Source organism: Schistocerca gregaria, chromosome 11 (assembly GCF_023897955.1).
Source record: "Schistocerca gregaria isolate iqSchGreg1 chromosome 11, iqSchGreg1.2, whole genome shotgun sequence".
NCBI lineage: Eukaryota > Metazoa > Arthropoda > Insecta > Orthoptera > Acrididae > Schistocerca > Schistocerca gregaria.
Window position 1 is genome coordinate 93,297,323 of NC_064930.1, and position 15,006 is coordinate 93,312,328.

General features: G+C 40.9%; 1 protein-coding gene across 5 annotated transcripts in view; it reads right to left on the bottom strand.

The window, feature by feature from the left end:
- Positions 1–1,436: 1,436 nt before the first annotated feature.
- LOC126294956 (protein LZIC-like) overlaps positions 1,437–15,006 on the bottom strand; it is a 63,700-nt gene continuing 50,130 nt past the window's right edge. For all 5 annotated transcript variants that reach the window (XM_049987181.1, XM_049987176.1, XM_049987180.1 and 2 more), the window contains one exon: positions 1,437–1,756. In XM_049987181.1, coding sequence (XP_049843138.1) covers positions 1,692–1,756 — 65 coding nt within the window. In that variant the 3' untranslated portion in view covers positions 1,437–1,691. The remainder of the gene's footprint in view (positions 1,757–15,006) is intronic.

A 15,006-nucleotide genomic window follows, 5' to 3' on the forward strand; every position in this document is an offset into this window, starting at 1 on the left:
CGGTATTCCAAAAAAACACCTATTTCGATAAACAGATATGCCACGCACTCCAGAAAATTCAAAGCAGGGGTGTAAATGAACATGCAGAGGAATCCATTGCAACTGCGTTCTTTCCTTACTTTGGCAGCATGTCTTCAAGAATCCTCAAAGGGCACGATTTCAAGCGTATTTGTTGGCCAACAGCATAACAAATTTATTGTGGCCTTAGGAAATGTGGTGCGTATAAGATCCTATGCCAATGTGGAAAATCTTATGTCGGGCAGACGTGCCAAACAGTGCAAGAATGCTGCGTCAAATGCCATCATTATAAATGACGGGGGTAACCCGATAAAACAGTGGTAGCGAAGCGCTGCCTGGACACGGGGCATTGCATGTTCTACAAAAAGACTGAAATTCTATCCCCAGTGTCATCTTTCTGTAACTGTGTTGTTAAGGAGGCTATACATATCTGTACTGCAGACAGTCTTATCAACAGCGACGCAGGTTTTCAATTAAGTGTCGCCTGGAATCCAAGACTGGCTGAAATTAAATCAAAACTGCGAGGACAAGAACTTCCCATTCGTGACTCAACGCAGTGCACTGCTGAGATTTAATTCAGCTTTTAACGACAGGGGCATCTGGCAGCAAGGTCATTGCCTACAGCGCACGTGCAGAGGCCTTCCTGCGGTTCCCAGCAAGGGCACTAGGAGCGCCGCTTTCCTCCGACTGCGAGCAACTTCCTGCGAATGTGTACTGCCTGCTCCTGGCCCGATAAGCCCCGATGTCGCCGTGCAGTTATCGTGAGTGGTGTCTTGTAGCAGTGACAGCAGCAACCACCACCACCTGAAGATGTTGAGCAGCTGTGTCAATGAAATATTGTGGGATTTACACAATACAATCTGGCAGCAAAACCGAGAAAGGTATTTGCAACAAACCACATGTTGTGTCATACTTGTAAAGGCAGATGTTCTAGCAGCACAGGTAGAGTATCCCGTATGAATCGAGGAAGTACATTACATACTGACGAAACTAAAATGAACTCTAACATGGAAATTAAGCGTTTCTGGACCCATGTCCACATAACATCTTTTCTTTATTTGTGTGTGAGGAATGTTTCCTGAAAGTTTGGCCGCACCTTTTTGTAACACCCTGTGTAATTTATGTTTACCATCTTCTGAAACAGTATTGAGTGCTGTCTTCCTTTTCTAATGCATTGATAATTGATGTTTACGGTGTTTAACCAATGTCATTCTAATTTTTTTCTTAACTTCCAGATTATCCAGGTTCCAGTGTAATGACAACAGCAACAAAAAATAATAGAGGCTGCTTGTGATGTGCAAAAGATTTGGGTTAGAGTCACGGTCTGGCCAAATTTTCAATTCTCCCAACACAGTTAGTCTGCTTAGTAATAAGCTTTATTTTGCAGGATTCGGGGTACCAATGAATGTGACAGCTCGGTGGTTTCCATTACTTTATTGCAGGCACCTGGTGTGGGACTCCTATCTTGGTCTGTCTCAGCACCTTGTGTGCTGACAGAACATTTTTGTACAAACAAAAAGAATCCGCCCAGTTCCCGGCTTCGCAGATGCCTCCCAATGTTTGGGAACAGAACGGCACAGTGGGGCACAGCATTCGACGTATCTGACGACGGCAGTCACTAAACACGTCTCCCTCTGTGACGCCATCCCAGAAACGGTATCCGGAGTGCAACATCAGGACCTGGCGACGGCCCGCACTTCGGAGCCCACCATGTCCAGGGCACGCTGTCGACTCGAATCTGTAATACACACACCACGAGTGTCACATATTATCACATCGTTACATTAAATTTAACACACATTTGTAGAATATGTAGATGCAGAAAAAGTATTTTATAATGTCAATAGGAATTCTGAAGCTCCTAGGGATAAACTACAGGGAGCAAAGGGTACGTACAAGTGGTACAGGAACCAGAAATAGGTTACAAAAGTCAAGGAGCATGAGAGGGAGGCAGTAGTTGAGGAATATGTGACTGTAGCCTATCCCCAGCAATACTCAATCGCGAACAATAACCGAACTGTGAAGGAAACCAAAAAGAAATTCTGAAAGAAAATTAAAGTTCAAAAAGAAGAAATAAAAACATAGATGTCCACCAATGATTCTGTCAGTGGTAGCAAAAGGGCTCGGAAGAGAAGTTGCGTGCAATGGGTAGCGTCGTAAGATGACGTACGAGGAAGAACATCAACAAGCGTAAAACAAAGGTACTGCAATTCAGTCAAATTAAATTGGGATGTTTCGAAGGCATTCAGATACGGAATTAGACCCTTAAAGTAGAACAGTTTGCTGTTTGAGTACCGAAATAACTGATGATGGCTAAAATAGTGTGGATATAAAAGGCAGACTGCCTAAAGGAATTTGTCAGCATCTCACAGTATTTTTCTTTAATGCAGCACTATATGAAAGTGAAACATGGTTGATAATCAGTTCAGCCCAGATAAGAATAGAGGCATTTAAAATGAGATGCTACAGAACAGTACTAAAGATTAGTCACCGAAAAGCAGATGCGTCAAGTCGTTGACAGGTTCACAAAAAGGAGACGGATAACTTGCTCGTTTTCGCAGTAATCCTTTTTCGAGCTGAAGGACACATGCATGTCTGGAAGGCACTGGATGTCCGCACGAAACCATGTAGGGCACACGCACCCAGAAGTGTGTATATGGTGGAGGGGGGGGGGGGGGGTCATTAAAATTAAGGGACACCAAAGCTGGACTATAAGTAAACATATTCAAATGTATTTAGGCTGCAGTAGTTATTTGGAGATGAAGTCTTGCGCATGACAGACCAACATGGAGAGCTGCAGCGAACCAGTCTTCAGACTGGAAACGGGAATGTACAGAGTAGCAATAGTTACCGTTCCTAGTTTGTTAAAAATGCTTTACCGCCGCACACTAGAGTTCATCCTACAAGTAATTAGTATTACCTCAGCTTGATGAGTTAATCCGAAAACACAAAATTTTATGTGAATATGGATTGCAGTTTAAGTATGACAGAGTGCGGCTCCCCCTCTCCAGTACATGTCGCCTTCAATTGACAACAAATATTTGTTTGAGCCTTTCAGTAATCCTTTCCAACTGAATTTATTAGCAAGTTTTAAGAAATTCACACTTCCACCTATTCCTGTCTGTCTGATCTCGTATACTGAACATATCTTGTATGGAAAAAACCTCTTGTAGTTCTCAACTCTATGTGGAGAGCTTTTCAAAGCAAGCCCATGAAAATTTCATTAACTCTTTCTAAAAGTACATCCGACACTGCTATTATAGCAACAACTGTAAACAAAACAGCTTAATGAATAACTTTTCCCTTTGTAAACCCTCTCTTTACTATTAAAGAGATATGACTCAAACAAGTTGGAAGAACTTCTTGCGACATCACTACATTCTAATTTATTTAAGAGGATGTCGACATTTGCACATCTTTGGCATATCACAGAATCTAGTGGGGTATCCTGCTATTTAGTGGCATTAGTCATATTCCACATATACGGCAGAGAGGGGCTTCTGGTAGGCACAAAAATAGAAGAATGTACATTTTACTTAAATGCAACATAAGGAATCAAGTTAGGGTCATGAATGACTATTTTATTACAGTGCTTACCTAATTTATCCTCCCCCCCATGAACCATGGACCTTGCCGTTGGTGGGGAGGCTTGCGTGCCTCAGCGATAAAGATAGCCGTAACGTAGGTGCAAACACAACGGAGGGGTATCTGTTGAGAGGCCAGACAAACGTGTGGTTCCTGAAGAGGGGCAGCAGCCTTTTCAGTAGTTGCAGGGGCAACAGTCTGGATGATTGACTGATCTGGCCTTGCAACATTAACCAAAACGGCCTTGCTGTTGTGGTACTGCGAACGGCTGAAAGCAAGGGGAAACTAGAGCCGTAATTTTTCCCGAGGGCATGCAGCTTTACTGTATGGTTAAATGATGATGGCGTCCTCTTGTGTAAAATAGTCCCCCATTCGGATCTCCAGGAGTGGACTACTCAAGAGGACATCGTTATCAGGAGAAATAAAACTGGCGTTCTACGGATCGGAGTGTGGAATGACAGATCCCTTAATCGGGCAGGTAGGTTAGAAAATTTGAAAAGGGAAATGGATAGGTTAAAGTTAGATATAGTGGGAATTAGTGAAGTTCAGTGGCAGGAGGAACAAGACTTCTGGTCAGCTGAATACAGGGTTATAAATACAAAATCAAATAGGGATAACACAGGAGTAGGTTTAATAATGAATAAAAAATAGGAGTAAGCTACTACAAACAGCATAGTGAACGCATTATTGTGGCCAAGATAGACACGAAGCCCATGCCTACTACAGTAGAACAAGTTTATATGCCAACTAGCTCTGCAGATGACGAAGAAATTGATGAAATGTATGATGAGATAAAAGAAATTATTCAGGTAGTGAAGGGAGATGAAAATTTAATAGTCATTGGTGACTGGAATTCGAGTGTAGGAAAAGGGAGAGAAGGAAATATAGTAGGTGGATATGGATTGGGGCTAAGAAATGAAAGAGGAAGCCGCCTGGTAGAATTTTGCACAGAGCACAACTTAGTCATAGCTAACACTTGGTTTAAGAATCATAAAAGAAGGTTGTATACATGGAAGAACCCGGAGATACTAAAAGGTACCAGATAGATTATATAACGGTAAGACAGAGATTTAGGAACCAGGTTTTAAATTGTAAGACATTTTCAGTGGCAGATGTGGACTCTGACCACAATCTATTGGTTATGACCTGTAGATTAAAACTGAAGAAACTGCAAAAAGTTGGGAATTTAAGGAGAAGGGACATGGATAAACTGAAAGAACCAGAGGTTGTACAGAGTTTCAGGGAGAGCATAAGGGAACAATTGTCTGGAATGGGGGAAAGAAATACAGTAGAAGAAGAATGAGTAGCTTTGAGGGATGAAGTAGTGAAGGCAGCAGAGAATCAAGTAGGTAAAAAGACGAGGGCTAGTAGAAATCCTTGGGTAACAGAAGAAATATTGAATTTAATTGATGAAAGGAGAAAATATAAAAATCCAATAAATGAAGCAGGCAAAAAGGAATACAAACGTCTCAAAAATGAGATCGACAGGAAGTGCAAAATGGGTAAGCAGGGATGGCTAGAGGACAAATGTAAGAATGTAGAGGCTTATCTCACTAGGGGTAAGATAAATACTGCCTACAGGAAAATTAAAGAGACCTTTGAAGATAAGAGAACCACTTGTATGATCATCAAGAGCTCAGATGGAAACCCAGTTCTAAGCAAAGAAAGGAAAGGAAAGCAGAAAGGTGGAAGGAGTATATAGAGGTTCTACACAAGGGCGATGTACTTGAGGACAATATTATGGAAATGGAAGAGGATGTAGATGAAGATGAAATGGAAGATAAGATATTGCGTGAAGAGTTTGACAGAGCACTGAAAGACCTGAGTCGATATAAGGCCCCCCGAGTAGACAACATTCCATTGGAACTACTGACGCCCTTGGGAGAGCCAGTCCTGACAAAACTCTACCATCTGGTGAGCAACATGTATGAAACAAGCGAAATACCCTCCGACTTCAAGAAGAAATAATAATTCCAATCCCCAAGAAAGCAGGTGTTGACAGATGTGAAAATTACCGAACTATCAGTTTAATAAGCCATAGCTGCAAAATACTAACACGAATTCTTCACAGACGAATGCAAAAACTAGTAGAAGCTGACCTCGGGGAAGATCAGTTTGGATTCCGTAGAAATACTGGAACACGTGAGGCAATACTGACCTTACGACTTATATTAGAAGAAAGATTAAGGAAAGGCAAACATACGTTCCTAGCATTTGTAGACTTAGAGAAAGCTTTTGACAATGTTGACTGGAATACTCTCTTTCAAATTCTAAAGGTGGCAGGGGTAAAATAAAGGGAGCTAAAGGCTATTTACAATTTGTACAGAAACCAGATGGCAGTTATAAGAGACGAGGGGCACGAAAGGGAGACAGTGGTTGGGAAGGGAGTAAGACAGGGTTGTAGCCTATCCCCGATGTTATTCAATCTGAATATTGAGCAAGCAGTAAAGAAAACAACAGAAAAATTCAGAGTAGGATTTAAAATCCATGCTGAAGAAATAAAAACTTTGAGGTTCGCCGATGAGATTGTAATTCTGTCAGAGACAGCAAGGGACTTGGAAGAGCAGTTGAATGGAATGGACAGTGTCTTGAGAGGAGTATATAAGATGAACATCAACAAAAGCAAAACCAGGATAATGGAATGTAGTCGAATTAAGTCGGGTGATGCTGAGGGAATTGGATTAGGAAACGAGACACTTAAAGTAGTAAAGGAGTTTTTCTATTTGGGGAGCAAAATAACTGATGATGGTCGAAGTAGAGAGGATATAAAATGTAGACTGGCAATGGCAAGGAAAGCGTTTCTGAAGAAGAGAAATTTGTTAACATCGAGTATAGATTTAAGTGTCAGGAAGTCTTTTCTGAAAGTATTTGTATGGAGTGTAGCCATATATGGAAGTGAAATGTGGACGATAAATAGTTTGGACAAGAAGAGAATAGAAGCTTTCGAAATGTGGTGCTACAGAAGAATGCTGAAGATTAGATGGGTAGATCACATAACTAATGAGGAAGTATTGAATAGGATTGGGGAGAAGAGAAGTTTGTGGCACAATTTGACCAGAAGAAGGGATCGGTTGGTAGGACATGTTCTGAGGCATCAAGGGATCACCAATTTAGTATTGGAGGGCAGCATGGAGGGTAAAAATTGTAGAGGGAGACCAAGAGATGAATACACTAAGCAGATTCAGAAGGATGTAGGTTGCAGTAGGTACTTGGAGATCAAGAAGCTTGCACAGGATAGAGTAGCATGGAGAGCTACATCAAACCAGTCTCGAGACTGAAGACCACCACAACAACAACAACAACAACAACAACAACCACCTAATTTATCAAGTTTAAGTGTTTCTGTGAGGGTTCTCTTCACTTGTGCAGAATGCCCACACTAACAAGTTGGTTAATTCTGTTCCACAATCCCTCACTTTAATGACAGGACATGAAAGTTGCTAAATAATTTTACTTTTCATGACCATAATAATTTCTAAATGTTGTTTCGTATATTAGCTGCAACACATATATGTTTATTGTAATGAATGAAATGTAAAGTATGTAGAACGCTTAAATGAAAGGCAGGAACCGATGGTCCTAATCTTCCCCGGCTAAATAAATGAATACATGATACATGTGTAACCATTTACTTTATTCCCTTCTGTGCTAATATTAATTCCTTGAAGTCTTTGTAGAGGTTTCATGTCGTATTATTATTATTATTATTATTATTATTATTATTATTATTATTATTATTATTATTATTATCATCATCATCATCATCATCATCATCATCATCATCATCATCATCATCATGCTTTCCACTACTTTCTGAGTAAAAATAAATATAGGTTAAGAGAAAATTAATGGGTACACACATTGTGAAATAACTGTCCAAAATAATAACTATTACTGACATGTCTTACAGATATGTGCCTGCATAATTTTTTGGAACGAATGCCACAAAATATTCTTGTAACATACTTTTGTAATTTGAAAATATGATATCCAAGTTTAGTCTCCCCAAAATATGTGGACCTTTTCTCCATGGTAATGCAGGCTTTCTCAGAGAACTTCTTGCGCAAAATTTTCTAGTGTTACCAGCCAAGTCACGACATTGCGTTACTGCAAAGTTTTTACGAGTTCCCATTCACCGTCTTCAGGCAAACTGTCAGGTTTACATCAAGTCTGCTCTGATATGGCCGCTGGATTCCAGACTCCTCCCACACACTGGATTGCGGAGCCTCCACAATGTGTGGAATGGGTGGGGGGCTCAAGGTTTCAAAACCCGGTGCTGCCCGTTTATACCAGCAGCTGCCTCAGCTGCTTTCACGTCAGAGTGTTCCAGACATATTTTTATTAATGTTACGCCACTTGGAAACCACTGTCCCAGTTGACAACATCACACTGAACTCATTTCCTCTGCCTCTTTGACAACTGAATCCCAGAACCTGCCGCCATGTTGCTGTACCTTTGCCTGTTCAAAAACAACTCGTGTCCCATGTAGACGATGTGCACGGCACTGCCAATTTACCAGTTTGGCTAAAGCGAACACACCTCACACGCTCCCAACAGTACAGTGAAGTGCGTCACTGTGCTGCACACCACCCACTCTACCGGTGCTGCAGCCGCACTCTCCAGCCGAGTCAGATGAAGAGTGAAAAGGACTGAAAAGGAGAAACCGAGTGTGCAGCATCCCTCCTGAACCCTGGGCTGGCCGCAGCCAAGACTGCCAGGGTAATGAACAAATTTTTCTTATCAACTGGTACAATCGAGAAAGTGATCGTAGGCCGACCGGGGCTACGACCGGCTGGTGCCTACTGCATTAGTTTCTAGAGTGACATACAGTACACCAGCCAGGTGCAGCGACGCATCTCGCAGCACAGTTCGAGCGAACTGGCATGTCTGCAGTGGCACAACACAGTATCGAGTAAGGACATTTGTTTGTTTTTGAACAAAGGTGCTGCAAGAAGCCAATGAATTCTGGGATTCAGTCATCAAACAGGCAGTGGAGATACGAGTACCTGAAAATCTCGACATCTGGACAGTCGTTTCTCATCGAGCTGCACACGGCGCTTAGCTTCGGCGTAAACGTGCCGCGAACACGTCGATGTGAAAGACACAGAGGCAGCTGGCAGAACAGACGGCACAAGTTGAGGCCCGGATCCCCTTCTGCACCACCGTAGAGCCCTCCCGCCACTGGCCGCAACATCTCTTCCGCAGGCACACGACCGGCCGACCTGTAGGGGGCCTCTGCAGAGGAGTCTGCATTCCGATGACTGCGAGGGAACAGACTGGACACGAACCTTACACTTTGTAGATGTCGAGCAGGAAACTCGTCCAAATGCCGCAACAACGAGACACTGTCACTCTACTGATAGTGTGTCAAGATTAGATCATAGTTTCCTCATTTTTAAATCGTGTAGTGAGTAGAAATTTATGAAAAACTGAGTGAAAGCAATGCACTAAATAGTAGCTGATTGAGACACCAACCAGGGACACAAAACAGGATGGAAAATATAAGTACAGAAATGTACATAACCTCTACCCTCGAAACAGCTCTCCACAAATACACAATAATTTGTTTCAAGGCTAGTTTCCAGATTACATGTTAAAAAAGAAGAAGAAGAAGAAGATGATGATGAAAACAAGTGCTAAAACTGATGTACAATAATACTGTTCCATTAGTGATGTAATCTTAAGGTGAGTGTACAAACAAAATGAAGCAAATTGCAAATATTGTATTTCTGAGGCCTACAGTACTTAAATTATTACAAATGTGATATTGTACTTCACAGAAATAAAAATTTAACCCACAGACGATGACACACTTGTGTCGAAACATGTCTGGGGAAATATAAAAATAAACTAAATGTGTTTGCATAAGGCTGATTTCCAAAGCAACCCAGTTTTTAAATTTTAAACACAGAAGAAAGAAAAGAGGAGCTTCAAACCTTCATAAAATGAGTATTGTGTACCTTATTAGCAATTATTTCTGATAATTATCCAAATATCTACATTCAGGTACTGAAAGTTCTGACAGCTACATGGCAAGCAACATTGTTTGTTACAAAATTTATGACAATTAATACTGTGTTACAAATAAGAGAGAGTATTTATACGTGTTAAAATATGCTATCTGAGAAAAAAAACCATTGCAACTGAATAAATATCCCAGCTATTAACAGCAGTGAACAGCAGCTGTGCAGTATAGCTGAGAAGGTAGCAGCAGGTTTCCTTCCAATGTACTCAATTAAACAGCAGAAGTGTGAACAGCAATAAGCAAAAGAATGATAGTTTGCTGTTAGTATACTACACACATTAAGTTTCCACATTCCCATTTCTTTTGTCAATGTACAGCTGAAGTAGGTTTCCCCCCTCCCCCGACAGGGTTTATGGAATCCATTGAATGAATGAGTGGATGAATGTACAATACTGAAATACAAAGACAGCAGGAAAGTTCATATCTTAACAAGGAGAGCTATAGTTGCAGATACAGAGACTGTAAGTAACAGTAGACAGAGGATGAAACTGAAAGGACTAATAGGTGGCTTTACAGGTTGGGCTCTTTCGATTTTCTCCTAGACAACAGTTTCCTAAAGCAGTTGGAGACTCTAAAAAAACATTTTGAAGATTAGAAGATTTCTGAGCACCATTAAGCAGAAAACATTTGATCCTACTAACATGTCAGTGGTAGCTAATTGTGGAGCAAAAATGTTTTGTTACTGTGAAGTCAGTGTTTCAATTCTCACTGCTAGCAAATTTTTTTCTTCATTTCATTCTGTATTTATTATTACATGAACATGTTAATTAACGAATACTGAACCATATTTATTTAGTAAAAATCTTTTTTAATTTAAATTATCATTCATATGACAAATTGAAATTTGGTATGCACATGCAAAATGCCTTAGTGTGAAATGAGAAATTATATACATAAATAACACTATTCATTCTCTTGAAATAAAAAGTATGTCATTTTCTAATTGGTATCTAGCACTATTGTGCCAAATTTTAATTTATTGTGAATACATGCATTTTAATGTACTTAGTAATTAAAAATAATGTTTTTTATATCAAAAAATTATGATCCAATGCCGATAAATTAAAATTTCCATTGATAACAAATTCAGAATAAAAGAGCATAAAATTAGGTGCTGCTGTTGAGAACTGCATCAGTAGTAGTAGTAGTAGTAGTAGTAGTAGAGTTTTGGGGCGCACAACAGCAAGGTCTTCAGCGCCTGCTCAGTAACATATTGAGACAGGTGACAAGAAAATACTCAGAACAGTAAGATAAAACAGAATGTAAAACACAGGTACTAAGGTTCAAAAAATATGTGCCTACCCACACCGAAGCATGGACTAAGCATGTCGTCAGCAGTAAAACATGGACAACCCAGGAAGGATGTGGTAGAGGGAGCTAAAACAATATAGCAGATGGTAGTGGCTGGCTGACCGCAAGGAAAAAAGGGAGGAGCCAGCCACTCTGCAATACACTAAAACTGCCAGCCTTAAGGTTTAGGCCAAAATCCAGACACATCACAAAACTTTAAAATCCTAAACACATACGTCAGAACTGAATCAGTTACTTCCCAATTTCAAGTCTTGCAACCTACGTAATCAGCTGCTGGTGAAAATGTCAATAACATCCAAAAGTTTTGTACCAAGAGGTACTTTGACATTTTCTAATCTTGAAAGACGAGTTTTCCTGGTGTTTGTCAGGAGTAAATCTTACTGCTTTAATAAAGTGATGGCTGGGCACCAAGCTTCAAATCTTGTAAGCAATGAGAAAATCAAACAGTGCCAATCTGTGAGGTTGCTTAGTAAGATGCCATATAAAGAAGCACGAAGATTGGTGGTAAAGATAGTTTTACTTTAAAAGTTTGAAACTCTTCAAATGTAACAGTGACCTCAGAAAAACTAAACATGCATTTCAAGAAAAACTAAACATGCATTTCACCTTTTCCAGCCCAATTTTTCTACTCACTGCATTCTCCCAGCTCTCATTTTAGAGCACAATAATGGAAACTTGTCGGACATCATCAGTCATCGGAGCTGTAGCAGAAAACTAATATCGGACATATTCGGACACTGAATTTGAAAGCCTTAATGAAAAGAAGAAGACTCCCCAGAATGGTGTGAGGCAACAATTATATCCACATTTAAGGAAGGATATAGATCCATCACAGAAAACTGCAGATGTAAGAACTTGGCTACTGTCCAAATGTGTGTGAAATCTTATGGGACGTAACTGCTGAGGTCATCAGTCCCTATTTACACACTACTTAACCTAAATTATCCTATCGACAGACACACACACCCATGCCCGAGGGAGGACTCGAACCTCCGCCGGGACCAGCCGCGCAGTCCGTGACTGCAGCGCCTGAGACCGCTTGGCTAATACTTTACTATTGCATATATGTTATACACAGGGATCATACTAACAAGAGTTTGACCAATAGCATCTTATAAGAGAACCAAATAACAGATTCGTCAACTATGCCAACGTATCTAATAGGATGAAATGAAGTATCAAACAGAAAATACTTGAAAGTAAGGGATTTCATAATACCAAGTTCTTAAAACCCTGGACAAATACTTCTCCATTGCCTTAGGCAATACCTAATAAGTCTGTCCTGTGGAATCCTCTTCAGCTCTGCATAACTCCTGGAGCCTACAACCAGCTCAAGTCACTTGGCCTCTCCCCACAATTTTCACCGCTCCCCTGCCCCTCAGGTCCATTATCCCCCCCCCCCCCCCCCCCCGGACACCCTTCCATCAATTTCAAACCTGATGATTCCTTAGTGCTCCAGATTATCAGTTAAACAGTGCCGAGCTCGGCAAGCACTCGGGTGACTGCTCGGGTTTATTTGTTGGCAAGCTGGGTGCACTGGGCCCTCGTGAGGCTGACTGAGAAGTAGCGGTTTCAGTCACGGAAACTGACGACAGCCAGGAGAGGAGTTTGCTGACCAAGTGCCCCTCCACATCCACACTCGGTGACATCTACTGGCTGAGGATGACACGGCAGTCTGCCGGCAGCATTGGGCCTTCCGAGACCTGTTCGGACAGTGTTAAAGTTAATCCCATCTTTTAATCAAGCTGTACTATAATTTTTTTTCCTCCTCAGCTTGATTCTGTACCTCCTAACTGCTCGATCTTTTCAACCTATTCTCCTGTAGTACCAAATTTTCAAAGCTCCTATTCTGTTCTCACCAGAAATGATTTTTGTACATTTTTTCACTTCTGTACAAGGGTACACTGCAGACAAATAACTTCACAACAGACCTGTTAACATTTGAATCCAAATTTGACATTAAGAAAATCTCTTTTTAAAAAAGGTTCTCTTGCTCTAGCCTGTTTGCATTTTATACCCTCTCTACTTTGACCATAGCCAGTTAGTTTGCTGCCCAAAAAGCATGACACATGTATTACTTTTAGTTTGTCACTTCCCTTAGCATACTGAATTTCATTCAACTTGATTCTATTACATTTGTTTCACTTCTGTTGATGTTCACCTTACAACCTCAAGACACTGTCCACACAAAGCCCTTTTCCATCTTTGAAGCCTTACAATGCCACCACTAAATCTCTAGGTTTTTATTCCTTCTCTTTCAACTTTAATTCTTCTTCCAAACTTCTCCTCAGTTTCCTCTACTGCTTCCTCAATATACAAAATAAGTAAGATCGGGGATATGTTACATCCGTGTCTAGCTCTCTTCATTGCTACTATTCCCCTTTCATGTCATTTGATTCATAACTGAATTGCTCTACATAACATCTCACTCCCCACATTTTTTTCACTATGAACAAAACTTTACATAATGTGCTGGGCCTACAGTAACTTTCTACCAGTTATAACCTTATTTGAAAAGTAAAACCACTAGTGTATGAGCAAGTATCATTGTGGCTTCCAAGAAGAAGCATACAAATCCGCATTCACCTCTGGGGAAGGTAAACCAAAGACCTGTGCGTAGGTCAGATGTGCCCCAATATGAAAATGTCCAGAGGGCCAGTGAAAGGAGGCACCTCACTCCGAGACACCAAACTGTCCACATTACCCGAATGCCAGCGTCACGTATTGTGCCTCTGATGACATAAGAGCCGGACAGACTTTAATGTGTTTTTGGTAAAAGTAGGGAGTGAACTCTTGATGACTGTACAATTCATGTAAAACTTAGGGGAAACTGTTTGTGCACCACCCGTACTGCTGACCAACTCGTATGGCAAGTGGGGAGATTATTTTCCACTTTTAAGGCAAGAAATTAACTTCTGGTGATTACAGGGGTGATGGGCCATTTTACTTGGAACTTCTTGTAGAGGTCACCTCTGAACTGCTAATGGTGATGTCAGTGATAGGGATATTAGTTACAATACTAATACTTACATTTGTTGCATATGAACTTTTACTGAGTATATCAATTGGTTGAAACTCAAAACTTTTATGTAGAGTAGTCATCATTGCTGATCCTACTAAGTACATAGTGAAGAGGAACATCTTTTTGGAGCTAGCACAAAGAGTATTGTAGACTGGGAATTATGGTCGGTATGTCCTCCATCGTTCTCCGGCTCACCACAAAAACAGTTTCCGTGCTCTTGTAGATGACGGAGGTAGGTGGAAAGCACACACAGACAATGTAAGAGTCTTTTCGTAATGAAATAACTAACTAATGATCATCTGATTATTACTTGCTGCCCCAAAGTGCCATACACCTTTCTTTCATGAAACACTGCGACAGGTTTCGAATTTAACCCTAGATGTTGGTGCAAGGACTGGTGATCAGGAACTTTATTCCGCCATCTCTTCATCCCTTGCCGGCCAAAGACTGGCAGTGAAAATGATCCTCCACCACCACAATTTGAACCAGCTCATCTCTGATGTGAGTGACACTGCACGAGCTTGCAGTACGGCCCATGGTTATGAGGTGGGTAAAGTCTGTACGTCAAAACATAAAACACCGAGAAAAAGGTTGTCTGGCATTTGTCGATGTCTTAGTCCGACGTAAGAGTGACGGTACACTTGGGAATCTGGTATTTCGAAAGCCCACTCCACCTGGCTGAAACAGTGGGTCTCTTGACGACTGAGTCACTGAGCCTGTACTGTCTCAGATGTCGACAACCTGTAATCTCCAAATTGTTTTCCTGCAAAATTGTGAAATGGATATTTGTCACACCAGATACAGAGAGCACTACAGACTTATAAATAGCAGAACGAGGAAGAGGTCTTCGAGATGACACACACTGTAAATGTTTATGCACAAACACGCAGCACTCTTTGAAAACTTGAGGTAACTGTGATCTTTAATCCTCCATCAAAAATCTTGGCACTTGTGCAATCAGTAAAAGATGACTTAAGAGTTTCACCAGGCAAGCATTTATAAAATTCTGTGCTTGTGTGGTAAATTTTATATAGGTTTAACGATG